At 37.6% G+C, this 14,726-nt stretch overlaps 1 protein-coding gene across 1 annotated transcript in view; it reads right to left on the bottom strand.

Moving 5' to 3' along the window:
- wasla (WASP like actin nucleation promoting factor a) overlaps nucleotides 1-14,726 on the bottom strand; it is a 47,886-nt gene that overhangs the window by 15,547 nt on the left and 17,613 nt on the right. Inside the window, exons 2-5 of the mRNA XM_052030336.1 lie at nucleotides 10,403-10,537; nucleotides 9,262-9,348; nucleotides 6,995-7,091; nucleotides 6,621-6,650 (exon numbers count right to left, since the gene is read on the bottom strand). Of these exons, the coding sequence (XP_051886296.1) occupies nucleotides 6,621-6,650; nucleotides 6,995-7,091; nucleotides 9,262-9,348; nucleotides 10,403-10,537 (349 nt within the window). The remainder of the gene's footprint in view (nucleotides 1-6,620; nucleotides 6,651-6,994; nucleotides 7,092-9,261; nucleotides 9,349-10,402; nucleotides 10,538-14,726) is intronic.

The following is a 14,726-nucleotide window of genomic DNA, read 5'->3' as shown; positions in this document are numbered from 1 at the left end:
TGATTGAAAAGTGTACAAATTACATTGAAAACAATGGATTTAAAACATACCTTTTAGTTTAGATCTGTTCTTCTGTACATGTGAGATAGAAGTCGTATTGTAATTCACTATCATCCTCAAACAAAGCAATATAAACTTAAGCACCGAGTTTTCCCCAATCATTAACCAACAAATTTATTCAGCAGATAAATTTAACAAAAAAAAATCGGAGGGTTCTGGCACACGTTCATGATGGGTTATAATTTGGAAAGAGAGAATGTGAAACACCTATTGACACCAAAATTAAAATATGCTTTTGTTGGAAAAAAAAAGAACACTTTATTTGCTTCTAAAGTAGATAAGAAATAGTTTCACATTTGGTCAAGAATCAAGGAAATGCCACGATGGTACATGGCCCACATGACTTTACAAAAGACCATTTTTAACTTATCAGATTATTCTACTCCGAAAGAAACTTTTCTGGTCCATGTCATTTAAATTACAATATGTACCAATGTGACCTTGGAAACTTGCAATTAATTAAAAGATGGGATCTCAATTAATAAAATACCTGTATGAGTAATTTCTGAGGTACTACGGGCAACAAGCCTCAACACCTATTATACATTTAACAAAAATGTTGCCCATGAAATCCAGAAATGCTGGGATTGCAACCCTCACGTTCAAAATATTCTGGACAAAACCACATTTAATCATTTGACCAATTAGAACATAGAACATTATAGCACAGGCTCTTCGGCCCACAATGTTGGGCTGACCTTTTAACCTACTCTTAGATCAATCTAACCATTCCCTCCCACATATCCATTTTTTTACCATCCATATGCCTATCCGAGTCTCTTAAATGTCTCTAATGTATCTGCCTCTACCAGCACCCCTGGCAGTGCATTCCATGCACCCACCACTCTGTGTAAAAAAAAAACTTACCTCTGATATCCCCCCTGCACTTTCCTCCAATCACCTTATGCCCCCATGTTAGCCGTTTCCGCCCTAAGAAGTCTCTGGCTGTCCACTAAATTTATGCCTCTTATCATCTTGTACACCTCTTTCAGGTCACCACTCACCCCTCCATCACTCCAAAGAGAAAAGCCCCAGCTTGCTCAACCAATCAGGCAGCATCCTGGTAAATCTCCTCTGTACCCTTTCTAAAGCTTCCACATCCTTCCTATAGTGAAGTGACCAGAACTGAACATAATATTCTAAATGTGGGGGTCTAACCAGAGTTTTAGAGCTGCAACATTACCTTGCGGCTCTTGAACTCAATCGCCCGACTAATGAAGACCAACACTCAATACGCCTTTTAAACAACCCTATCAACTTGTGTGCAACTTTGAAAGATCTATGGACTTGGACCCCAAGATCCCTCTGTTCCTCCACACTTCTAAGAATCCTGCCATTAACCCTGTATTCTGCCTTCAAATTTGACCTTCCAAAGTGAATCACTTCACACTTTTCCAGGTTGAACTCCATCCACTTCTCAGCCTAGCTTTGCGTCCTATCAATATCCCATTGTAACCCTCGATAACCTTCGACACCATCCACACCACCAACCTTTGTGTCATCTGCAAACTTACTAACCCACCCTTCCACTTCCTCATCCAAGTCATTTATAAAAATTACAAAGAGCAGGAGTCCCAGAACAGATCCCCGTGGAACACCACTGGTCACCAACCACCAGGCAGAATACGCTCCATCTACATCTGACCTCTGCTTTCTATGGGCGAGCCAATTCTGAATCCACACAGCCAAGTTTCCCTGGATCCCATGCCTCCTGACCTGAATGAGTGTATCATGGGGAACCTTATCAAACACCTTACTGAAGTCCATATACACCACATCCACTGCTCTATCCTCATCAATGTGTTTTGTCAAATCCTCAAAGAATTCAAATCAGGCTCATGAGGCATTACCTGCCCTTCACAAAGCCATACTGACCATCCCTAATCAGTCTATGCTTCTCCAAATGCTCATAAATCCTGTCCCTAAGAATCTTTTCCAATAATTTGTCCACCACTGAAGTAAGACTCACTGGTCCCTAATTCCCAGAGTTATCCCTACTCCCTTTCTTGAACAAAGCAATAACATTTGTCACCCTCCAATCATCTGGTACAGTGAAGACACAAGAATCATCGCCAAGGGTTTAGAAATCTCTTCCCTCACTTCCCATAGTATCCTGGGATATATCTCATCCAGCCCAGGGACTTGTCTATCCTAATGTTTTCCAAAAATTCCAGCACGTCTTCCTTCTTAACATTGACGTGTTCTAGCTTATCAGCTTGTTTTACACTGTCCTCACAAATGTCAAGGTCTCTCACAGGTAAATACTGAAGCAAAGTATTCATTAAGGACTTTCCCTACCACCTCCAACTCCAGGCACGTTTCCTCCTCTATCCCTAATCAGTCTTACCTTCACTCTAGTCATCCTCCTGTTCTTCACATATAAGTAGAACGCCTTGGAGTTTTCCTTAATCCTACTCGCCAAGGCCTTTTCATGTCCCCTTCTGGCTCTCCTAAGTCCATTCTTAAGCTCCTTCCTGGCTAACTTGTAACTTTCTAGAGCCCTGTCTGATCCTTGCCTCTGAAATATCATTGTCTAATTTCACACTGACAATGCATTCCCCACAGGCAAAAAATCTACATTACATAATATTTACAAATTATCCTCCCAAACTTGGTTTGGTGACCTAATTCAGTACTTTCTTTACATGATCAGTGTTCTCTCTAGATAATGACCTATAAAGGATTACCTGTACTTTCACTAATAAATAATAAATTGTATAGAGACAGAGGAGTTTTGGATCTTCTAATTACTTTACTTGGTGATAAATTTTGAACTATTTTGTAGTCCATGAACCTGTACTTAAATGATTACACTTTTATAACATCCTGATTATTTCCCCATTATGATTTGCATTTTCACTTCCACAAGAAAGGTGTAAAATTTCAGCATATCTGATATACAGTAGTTTAGCTATCCATTACCAGATCTGTCCAAAAATAATGGAACTAAATGCCCTTGACGGTGCTACAAATAAGGAAGCACAGTTTTCACCCTGATTCCAGCACAAGGGCCAGAACTTAGCTGTGTTTCCCCCAAGGAAGTCCCAGTATCCAATGTTGGTAACAGTATCTTGTGCCATGCCATCAGCTATGCTGCTCATGGAGTTCTATGCAGCAACATGAACTTATGCAGGCTTCCAAGCTCTAGAGCTGGGAAGCCTGCCTGACAAATATGCTCTGGACCTGGCATAAACACGGCAGTCCCGATTCAATGAATAGGAGAAATTGGCTGCTGCGAAGAGATTTTTTTTAAAGTGTATTTTAGGCTCTATGCTTTTAATGGATACTTAGTGTGACTGTTGTACAGTGCTTTACAAACATAAGGTTTCTAAGAAAAAGTGTTTTACTTTTTTTTAAAAAGTTCCTAAACGGTGATTGTCAAAGCTGTTCTGAGCACAATAGGCCATCTGCACTGAGATAGCCAAGAATGGGAGCAGGGTCTCAAGTGAAAGATGATGCCAGGGTATGTGCTGGAATAAACCTCACAGCCAACTTCAGAACATGGAAGATCTGCCCCAAAACATATCCTGGGCAGCAAAGATAACCCCATTTTGCCACTCCCAATGCTGCTTGATCTGCTAAGTATTACCAGCGTTCTGTCCCTTTGCTATTCAGCAAATGTACAAAATACCAATTGTGCCACAGCTAGAACGTGCTTTGGTGATGGAAGTATTAGAGGAGAGTTGAGGGTAATATCTTCCATCTAAAGAATGATGGGGTCTATGATGGTTGAGGCAGAAACCCAGATTATATTTAAATATGCCTCTGGATGAACTTGAAGTAATGTAATGTAAATGGCTACAGAACAGGAGTTGGAAGGTGACATCAACCTTAATCCCTCTTGACATGTGACACAATGAGCTAAATAGTCTACTTCCACCTTGTAATTTTCCATGATTCTATTTTTCACTTCTGTAGTTTTCCTCAGCAAAAAGAAAGGCACAACAGCAGCATTCCAAATATATATCGATGGCACTCAGCTCTCAGTTTCTGCCTTTCTTAAACAGCTGATTGGACCAGTCTTACAGATTTGTGATACTACTTAACTGAAATAAATTATCATAAGTAAATGTGTGGAAGATTGAAGATATATCTTTGATCCTGCCACAAACTTAGTTCCCCAGCTACCATTCCCATCCTGCTAGTGTCCAAAGTTGAGCCTGACAACTTAGGCACTGATTTTAACAGAGAACTGATTTTCATTTACATATCTGTTCCATCACAAACTGCTTATTTCCACCAGCATAACGTCACCCACCTCAATACCTTTATTATCTCTACACCTAACTGTTCATAGCCTCCTATCTTCTGCTGTACATAAACATACTCATCAAATATAGTCCGAGCCATCCTTCAGCCTTTACAGGGTCTAGACAGTGAATAAAAGGAAAAGCGTTTCCATTGGCAGATTAGCCAGCAACTAGAGATTTGGTGTCAGTGGCAAAAGAAACAGGGATTACATGAAGAAAAACTTTTTTCCACTTACAGTGGAGGCATCACCTGGTCTTTACTTCCTCAGAGTGATGGAAAGATATTTAGGTCATCATTTTTGAAGAGGAACTGGATATATACGAGGAGGAAAAAGTGGGGTAAAAGCTAGGGAGTGGGGCTGAAATGACTATTCAGGAAGTCAGCTCAGGGCCAACGGATTAAGTGGCCTTTATCCATGTGTAATAATACTACATATTCTACACATATTAAGATTGCAGCCTCTCTTTATTTTAATGACTTTAACGTACAGGGCACAATTTCCAAATCTGGAGGTGAAACAAAACCTGGAGGTGTCGTAATAGTGATAGACTTCAAGGAGATAATAGACAGGCTGCTGGATGGGCAGAGAAGTAGCAGAAGAATTTAATGTTGAGAAATGTGGTATTACATATTTGTTGGAAACATGAGGAGAGACAATATAAACTGAAGGGCACTGTTTTAAAAGGGGATAAAAAAAACATATTTGGGGTTACATGTGCATATTTCATTGAAAGCAACAGGGCAGGTTAAAATAGTTTAAAAAAAAGCATACAGGAGCTTGAGTTTTATAAATAGAAGCAGATGGTTTAAGGAAGTCATGAAGAACATTTAAACACACTTTAATTCATTGGTTTGGCCACAACTGGAGTATTGTGTCATGTTTTAGGAAATATGTAAACACTTCAGAGGGTGCAAAAGAGATTTACTGGAATGATTCTGTGGATGAGATAGATTGGAGAAGCTGGGGCTGCTCTCCTTGGATTAGAGGTAGTTGCTAGGGGATCTGATGACGGCATTTAAAATTATGAAAGGTATAGACTAACTAGATGGAGAAAAATAGCCTTACTGGCAAAAAGGTCAAGATCTAGGGAAAATGACTAGCAAAAGAACGAAAAATGTAATGAGGGAAAACTTTTATGTAGCGAGTGGTTAAGGTCTGAGTGGTTAAGATGCTCCATGCTCCACCAGGGGTAGAAAAGACACAGAATCAATTGTGACATTCAATAGGGAGTTAGATAAGCCCCTGAAAGACAAAAAGAAAATTGCAGGATTGGGGAGAGGGACTAGCTGGACTGCTCTTACACGATGGCGGGCTTAATGGCCTCCTTCCAGGTTGTAACCAGTTTTTACTCGTTTACTTATTTGTTTTCCTGGACCTGGCATCCCTAATTGCCCTTCAGAAAGTGGTGCGACATTTTTACAGTTTTTCTGGTCAGAATACTCCCACAGTGCCATAGGCAGGGAGTTGCAGGAATCAGACCTAGTGACAATGAAGCACAGGCAATATACTTTGATGGCAAGTGACTTTGGAGGAGAACCTGCAGGTGGTGATATTCTCATGTTGCTCTTGTCCTTCATGCTGGCAGAAATTACAGGGATGGGGGGTGCTGTTGGAACAGGCTTGAGCAAGTTAGTGCAGAGTATTTTACGTCGTAAGTGCAGTGCATTTTCCACTTCCACATACTGTGGGCACCATCTGTCTTTTCGCCTCCAAAGGCAAAACACAGCTGATGTCTGAAATATTCAAGCAAGGCAGAATGAGTGATGGGAGAGGCAAAGTTACATTTTACATCGACAAACTTTCATCAGAACTGTAAAAAGTTGGTGATACAGTGGCAGGGCAGTAGGGAAACTTCAATGTTGAAGGAGGAAAGAAATGAAACAACAAAATTGTTAGTAATACAAGGCAAAAATAATAATGATGGGACAACAAACAAAGATGGATTTGGAGAAATGGAAACAGAATTTACCAACTGTTGTTGTCTGGAAAAAGGAAATGGGAGTGGCTGGGACAATTGTTAAGATGTTAAACTCAAATGTTGGCTCTGAAAACTATAAAGTGAATCATTTTGTTTGACAATGTTATTTGGTCATTTAATCAATCCTAAGTTCCACCCTTTCACAGATCCATCCTTTCTTCATTTTCACTTACAATTTCTTTCAGTTCTGATGAGACATCATTTATCTGAAATGCATATTTTGTTTCTCTCTGCAACACTTTCTACTTTTAGTTCAGATTTTCAATATCTGCACTATTTTGCTTTAGTTTAAATTAGTTAATCTAATTAACACCAAGGTCAAATACGTACCATTTAAGGGTGGTGGATCTCGTCTTTTCTCTGTTGAAACAAAATAAATCAAAATATATTGAAATCTATAAATAAATCACATTTGAACCTACTTTTAAATTAAATAGTTCTGTGTCCATTAAGCTGATGCAGCATTATTTGGTTATCTCACTAAAACATGCGTGTAGCTCAGATTAATTCCTCAGGGCACAAAGAAAAACAATGATAAAGTGTAGTGGCTGAAAGTGTTAAACAGTCATCAATTCTATTGAAAAACATGTAGTGAAATTAAGTGGTAAAAAGTATTAAACAGTCCACTATGTTGAAACTCTGAATTAGAACTACAAAGGGCCATTTTAAAAAGCACACTTCTAAAATACAATTAGGACACATACCAGTTCTCCTTTGTCGTCTTCCAATTATGTCATTTACTGCATATCTAAATCTTCTTGCCTCTTCTTCATTTGCAAAATTAAGTCCAATTTGGCTTGTCTGGAAAGAGACAATTGCAAAACATAAATAATGATGTTAAAAACATAAGTAATGATGAGATTTTACAGGTCATTGTGAAACGAAGGACAAAGGATAGAGAACGGTTGTGGTACCAGTGCGGACAGAAGATTGGCTAACGGGAAAAAGAGTAGGAACAAATAGGTTGGAAAGATGTATTGAATCATATGCCACAGCAACTGGTGCTCAAGCTTCATTTTTGTTTTACAATTTCTTGAAATGATTTGGATGAAGGTGCTGTTAAATTTGACAATAATACCAAATAGTAAAGTAAATCGTGAAGAAGCTATCAGGACACTAAAAAAAGATATTGATAGGTCAAGTGAGTAGCCAAAGATCCAGAAAACAGAGTATAATGTGAGAAAATATGAAATTGTTCATTTTGGGAGGAAAAATAAAGTACACCATCTAAATGGTGAAAGATTGCAGAGCTCTGAGATGCAGAGGGACCTGGGTGCCCTGGTGCATGATTCAAAAAGGCTAATATGCAGGTACAGCAAGTAATTAGGAAAGCTAACAGAATGTCACTGTTATTGTTAGAGGAACAGAATACATCAATGAGGTAATGCTTTAGTTATATGGGGCATTGGTAAGACCACATCTGGGGTACCATGTATAGTACTGGGTCTCCTTACTCAAAGAAGGATGCTAAATCTGTTGGAAACAGCTTATACCAATAACTAGAATGGGTAGGTTACTTTATGAGGAAAGATTGACAGGCTAGGCTTCTAACCATTGAAGTTTAGAAGAGTGAATGGGGAATTGACAGACAGATACAAGTCCCTGAAGGGTCCTGACAGTGCAGATATAGAGAGTGCGCCTAGGAGTCACTGTATAAATATCTGGCCGCCTGAGACAGAGACGAGGTGAAACTTTCTCTTTCAGAAGGTCAAGTGCTGTTGGAATTCTTCCTCAAAGGCTGCTGAAAACAAAGTCTTTGAATATTTTTAAGGACAGAGGTAGATAGATACATGATAAATAATGGTGGTGAAAGGTTACTGTGGGTAGACAGGAATGTGAAGCTGGGTTACAATCAGATCAGTTGTGATCGTATTAAATGGAACAGCAATCTTTAGAGGCCCACTCCTGCTCCTAGCTCGTACATTTGACCCTCATCTTAAGTTTTCAAAAAAAATGACAGAACCATTTCTATAGCTCCAAGTAATTTCATGCAATTTTCTCATTCTCATCTTTTGGTTGCGAATACAAGCAGCAGAACAACAATCTGGATCTCCTACATTGTACTATGTCAAGAAAACAAGGTATTATTCTTGTGATTAGCCCTTTATGACTGGATAAGGGAATGCTGGACAATGCTACTGCATATCCCAATCTAGTTGACTTAGATTTTGGCATGTAGTTTGTCAGAATGTCAGCATTTATTGTCTGTTTTAACTGTTCTTTGAATGGAGTGGCTTACTGGATTGAGAGGGCAGTTAAGTATCACATTTTTGGGTCTGGAGCCATATATGAACTGCCTTATTTCTCTGAAGGACATTAGTGAATCAGATAAATTTTTAAAACAACCCAGTAATTTCATGATCACCATTACTAATCACAACTATTTATTTACTCTACAATATTTATCTGAATTTAAATTCCCCAAGTGCTGTGGTAGACTCCAACAGCCCACGTCTCTGATTAGTTTAATTATTTGACCGTCGTGTTACTTCAATACTGATTGGCTGCTTGGCCAGTTTGGTGACATTGGCAACTGCATACCAGGGTTCCCCTTGGAATGTCGCCTGAAACAATGTGTCAGAAAAGCCTAAGCTCTCAGAGACATTACAGATCTTTGTGAGGAGCTTTATTTAAAAAAAAATCAATTAAGTAATTGTTCTACTGCTGACTGCAAATTCTAGTTCATACATAATATCAGATCAGGGAGATACAAAGTTAAAACAAATCAAAAAAAAGAATGGAGGAAATACTGGAAGGTGAAAGTAATTACAGGGGATGGTAATTAAACCATCACAGGAAGAGACAGATTTCATTCCAAGTGAGGAAACTCTTGAGTGATATGTCAACCAGTGCTTACTGATAACATTTCTGTCTTCATTCAAATTGTTAGTTTAACACCTAGAAGTACTTATTTATCAATGATACTTCAGAGGAACACAAAACTAGACTGCAAAACAATAAAAGTACTTACATCACCAATAAATGTATGAAAGTATGATCGAGGTTGATTGTACACAAAATTGTTGTAAATTTCTTGTTCCCACATTAGTCTACCATCCTATGGCAAAAAAAAACAAAAAAAGTTATTAAAATAAAAATTTTCAAAGTAAAGAACTCCTATTGCCTGGGTACATAAAATACTCAAATTTGAGGCTCTAATTTTAGCAATAATTAGAATTAAAATAAGAATGCAAGTCAGATTGTAAATGTTGACAACATAAAACACACTGGATGCTGTAGATCATGCAGCACCTGTGAAGAAAGAAACAGAACAGGTAATGAGTTTTATCAGAACAGAAATGTTAATTGTTTCCCTCCACTTTGCTGCCTATCTACCCTGCTGATTGGGCCAACATTGTGTTTTAACGTCCATCATCACATGGCTGTTGCCTTTCTCCTCTTCCCGGTATCATTTCACTCTGGTAGCCCATTTTAAGAGAAATTTGGTACAAATTAGCGAAGTGTTTTTACCCTTATTCAAAAGAACTGTTCATGTACTATGTAGAACTCCATAGAGTGAACAACACAAATGAAGGCTCTTTTGTTACCAAAAACATATGGACAGGAAGTGTGCTAGTAAAGGACGACAGGAAAAAAGAACAGTCTACAACAAGGTGCATTTTACTGATTTGACAGAAGAGTAAAGATATAAAGCAATGCAGCAGCGGAGTGGGAGCAGACCCAAGTTATGGACCTGGAAGGAAATTAAGTGACTACTTTTTCCTTATGATCTTTTCTCCCATCACCCAAACAAATTTAAATTCCCAAGCTGGTTGAAAAAAATAGGACCAATGGCTACAGACAGGGTGAAGGGCAACAACAGTTTTGAGAGGAAAAGAATAGCCGAGATAGTTTAAGGGTCAAGGTTGGATGAATTTCTTTATTTGAAAAGCCTGATGTTGTTATGAAATGGAAAAGAATAGGATCAGTGAAGAACACATTGCTAATAGTATCAGTTAACCTGAGAGTCAGGAAAGCAAGATGGGTGGAAATAGCATCAGAGAAATCAGGATCAAGGTCTGTCAATCCAAAGCTAAAGCCAAAGGTATCAATTATTATATCATTAAATGAAATGAAAAACGTTGGATAAAAGACTGGGATTTATACCTTACCTTTATATCATATATCCGAATAAAGTAAGACCTTTGTGGGTTGTCTTTGATAAGGCAGGCAACTCCACAGCATTTTTTTGTCCAGTGAGAACTCCGCTCTGCTGCAAATACTTGAACAACAGCTGATGAGAGAGTCTGGAAGAAAAAGAAATAAAATCAGTGCCTGGTTAGGCTAGTAGGTTATTTTGAAATACTTGAATAATATTGTAGCTTATTAAAGTTAGCAAATTGATACGAGTTAGATAAACTTCAGTTTGATGTCATCTGACTTTATGGGCACAACATTTCCAATGATGACTGCCTGATAAATGGAACCCTGATTTAATTGAAGGATATTGAGTTGTGATCTCAATCAAGATTATTAAATAAGTTTGAAACTTCACATTTTCCATATGGCTCAACAGTAAGATTAAAAATTGCTTTGTGACAAGTACTGAAAGATTTTACAGTCAACTTCAAAGTCATTAAAAAGTGTATCCCCTAGTAAATTAGACACTATTAAGGAGAAGGTAGACAAACTTGGATATTTCCTCCAGAATATCAGAGGCTGAAAGGGGTAGAAGTACCTGACAGAAGTATATAAAATTATGAAAGGCATAGATAAGGTAGATTGTCAGAGTCTTTTTCCCATGATGGAAATGTCAAATACTAAAGGGCATTTAGACAGACACATGAGCAGGCAGGGAATGGAGGGATAGAGACCATGTGCAGGCGGTTGTGTAGTCTGTTCTATGTTTTATGTTTTAAATATTTAGACATTTACAACATATATTACAATACTGCACATATGAAACAAACCTCATAGCTGCAAATATATACTTTTAGTTTAAAACTATAATATAACAAAATAAAATGAACCATGCTCATCTTTTAAAATACACTACTGTACATTCTAACAACTACAAAAAAATTATCTTTGCCCACTCCCACTCTTCATATACAAGTAGGTCTTCTGCTGCATAATCAAAATCTCATGTTCAAGACTGGCATAGTGCCTACCACTACTTCACCTTGTTAACTTCTCTTCAACTCTTAGCTGAGCTTCAAATCCCAGTTATTCCCCATCAGAAAGTTTCCCTAATTCTATCACTTATCAACTGTGCATCTACCTCAGCTTATCTGCTGCTGACATCCTCAGTCTCTGTTTCTTAAGAATGAACTCACATATGTTTGAGTCTAGTCTACCAAGGGCTCCAGTTCAACTTCAGTTCATCATTTTAAGATTGTTCTTGGCTTTGTCTTTCTGCATCTCCATAACCTTCTCAAGCTACAGAGAATACTGCATTCGTGCATCATCCACTGGTTTTTTCTCCTCCACATAGTCAGGTGTATTGTCCATCATGTAGGCTCTATGCTGAGGAATTATTTCTGAAGTCTCTTTTCCTTCTCTCACCTGCAAACCCTCTCTCTCTCTACATCTGAAACATCTCTTAAATCCTACCTATTTGACCATGCTTTGTTTTTTTTTAGTCATTACACATAATACAGTAAAACTCCAATAATCCCATTTCTTCAGGATTTTGATAGTGTCATACTATCAGATTTTAGGGACTATTGAAAGTTACTCCTATTTATACCCAAGTACACAATTATTTCACTTTCTTAACAAAGCAGTATAATAAATTTTCCAGTGAACCCAGTGAGTTTAAAGAGAGCAGGAAATATACAAGCAGCCCAGACACTTGTCTCTCGTCACAAACCAGCATGAGTTCCAGACCCCAAGTCCACCATCAGCCTCACACCCTGCCCACATACTAGACCCTGATCCCAGCTCGACCCCCGGCTCTGGCTGCACACCCCACTTGCACTCCGGACCTCAGCTCAAATACCGGGCTACCACATGCCAGACCATCAGGATTTCCAATTAATCTGATGTTGGGTTATCTGAGTTTTACTGCATTTCCTTCGCAAGGTAGCATGTTTAGAACAGGATTCATAAAATATAGTGAACTATACAAAAGATGCTCCATGATTTGCACATAAATATAAAAAGATTTTTTTAAAAAAAGAAAGTGTATTTGAAGCAAAGAAGCCAAATCCTTTACAAGACAGCTGTTATAGAGGCAGGCATAGAATCTTTCCCAGAAAATAGCACATGAAAGAGATGTAATGATATATTGATCCTTACAGGTTGGTTGTCAGAATTATTTTTATCAATGAACATTAAAATTTATGCCATTTCAGAACTTTAATGATATTTACTATAAGTAGAGATATTTTCCCTTAAAATATCAATGTTGTATCCATCTACAATACCAAAATCTAACACTGAAGGAACTCTGGTGAAGGGTTCCCATATTTTTTCCATATTCACTGGAACTTAAGATCTAAAGCTAACAATTTAAAAGGCATGCACTAAAACCATGTGTTTTAAAAATCATATGATCATAGTAATAGTAATTGTTTCATCTTAAATAAATTGACTTGTGTCTGTTTTTTTTTTAAAAAGGGGAAAAAACCAACCCTGACCACTTCCGGCAGACAAGACTGCTGATCAGTGAAGTAATGGGAGATGCACATTACTGAAGTCTGTCTTGTGTGCACTGGCCTGTTGCCCAGATTCAACTAAAATTGCTGAGAAAGAATGAATACCAGAAAGACTTCCATCCTGTTACTTCTACCCAAATCACCACAGGAAAACCATTGTATTTATAAAAACTTTTGCAAAGTGCTATGGTAAGAACTTTGAAGAAACCCTCGGTAACAAGCATAAAGCAAAAATATAACAAGAATCTTGTTGAAATCTTGTAAAGTTGATACTATTAACTTCACACTAAAAGGCTCAGTGGCTTTTAGTGAGTGAAAGTTCTTTCTGGAAGTGATCATGCTATCCCAGCAACGTCAAACATTCTCTTGTATTTTAAATATTAATATAAATGAGCAAATACTTTTAACAATTTATATCAGTACAGCATTGATAGCTTTGATATACAACTCAAAAGTAAACAAGGATCTGGACAGCTGAAAATATGATATTTAAGAAACTCCAAGGGTCTTTTACTGATACAATCTTTCTGCCAAGAAGCATTTAAGATAAAAACAATTTTTCTTTCTAAACTTCAATTCCATTTCAAGAACTTGCTCACACAACATGCTGAAGTACTTCATATATGAAGAATAACTTTAAAATTAATCACATTTGTTATATAGGGAAATGCTACATTCAATTTGCGCACCGAAAGATCTCACAAAAGAAGTTACAGTAGTTCTAGTACTGAAAGGAACGGCAATCAAGATGCAAAGTCCTACATCAGCTTTCAAAAACAGCAAAAAAGATTTATCTGTCCACATTAAGCAGCAAAGAAGCTTGCCAACATCTCATTGGACAAGACTAAAATGTCGCAGTCAGTACAACAAAATCCTGGAATACTGCAAGAATCAACAAATTCTTGACTGGAACAGATTTTTACCAAGATATGACCTTACTTTTTTTGAACAGGAAGACAAAAGATTCAGTAATAAAATTGTCATATCAAAGTAGTAATGAACTATGGGTTTAATCAGACCTAATTCACAACTAATCCTGCACAGAAAATTTTACAGAGCAGCTACTCTGGTTGAAGTGTTGTGGCACCCCCTTTTCTAAAATAACAATGGCAAAGTAATTCCAGCAGAGAAGCAGCACATAAATCTGTAAAGTAAAATCCAAAACATTATCCCTACTTTATGCAAAGACTTGAGTGGGAAGAGAACTTTACATTTGCACAAAGTTTTTTTTAAGCATATAGTTTTAGTAGCTAATGCATTGTTAATGCTGGTTTACAGTGATCTGGGTCTACCTTGAAAAACAATGCATTAAAAAAAACAAAAGACTTCAAAGACTGGCCTATGAAGTAAAAGTCTCCTCAGCTTTTAAGAGGTCAAGTACAAAAATTTAATTCCACTTATGGACTGAACAAGAAAACAGATAGGTTATTGATGGTGGAAAAGATATTTAACACTAACAAATACAATGTGGCTCTTGCTTCAATATAACTTCAAAGGCAGTCTCATGCCAATATCAGAATCAGGCTGCAATCTGGTATTGAAAGTTTGGCTGTGAGTTATAGACAATACTAATTGACTGTAGTTCTCTATGATTGACAGACTTGTGGTCAAAGGTCACAAAATTATGTTGTGAAATCTAGTTAGTATTTTGGTCCACATATACAAGGCCTCAAACATTTTAAACTTCACAATGCAATGTAAGCAGTCAAGTCCATGTCCATGTACAAGAAATTGTTCTATATTCTAAAGTCTCTAGAGAATGTGAGTGGAGTTTTTATTTCACATGCTGTGTAGATGGGATAAAAACATGACCCACTGTTTTATACAGTTCATAAGG

This window comes from Pristis pectinata, chromosome 15 (genome assembly GCF_009764475.1).
Source record: "Pristis pectinata isolate sPriPec2 chromosome 15, sPriPec2.1.pri, whole genome shotgun sequence".
Taxonomy (NCBI): Eukaryota; Metazoa; Chordata; class Chondrichthyes; order Rhinopristiformes; family Pristidae; genus Pristis; species Pristis pectinata.
Note: the sequence above shows the minus strand (reverse complement) of the source record. Positions and strands in the feature narration are given on the sequence as shown.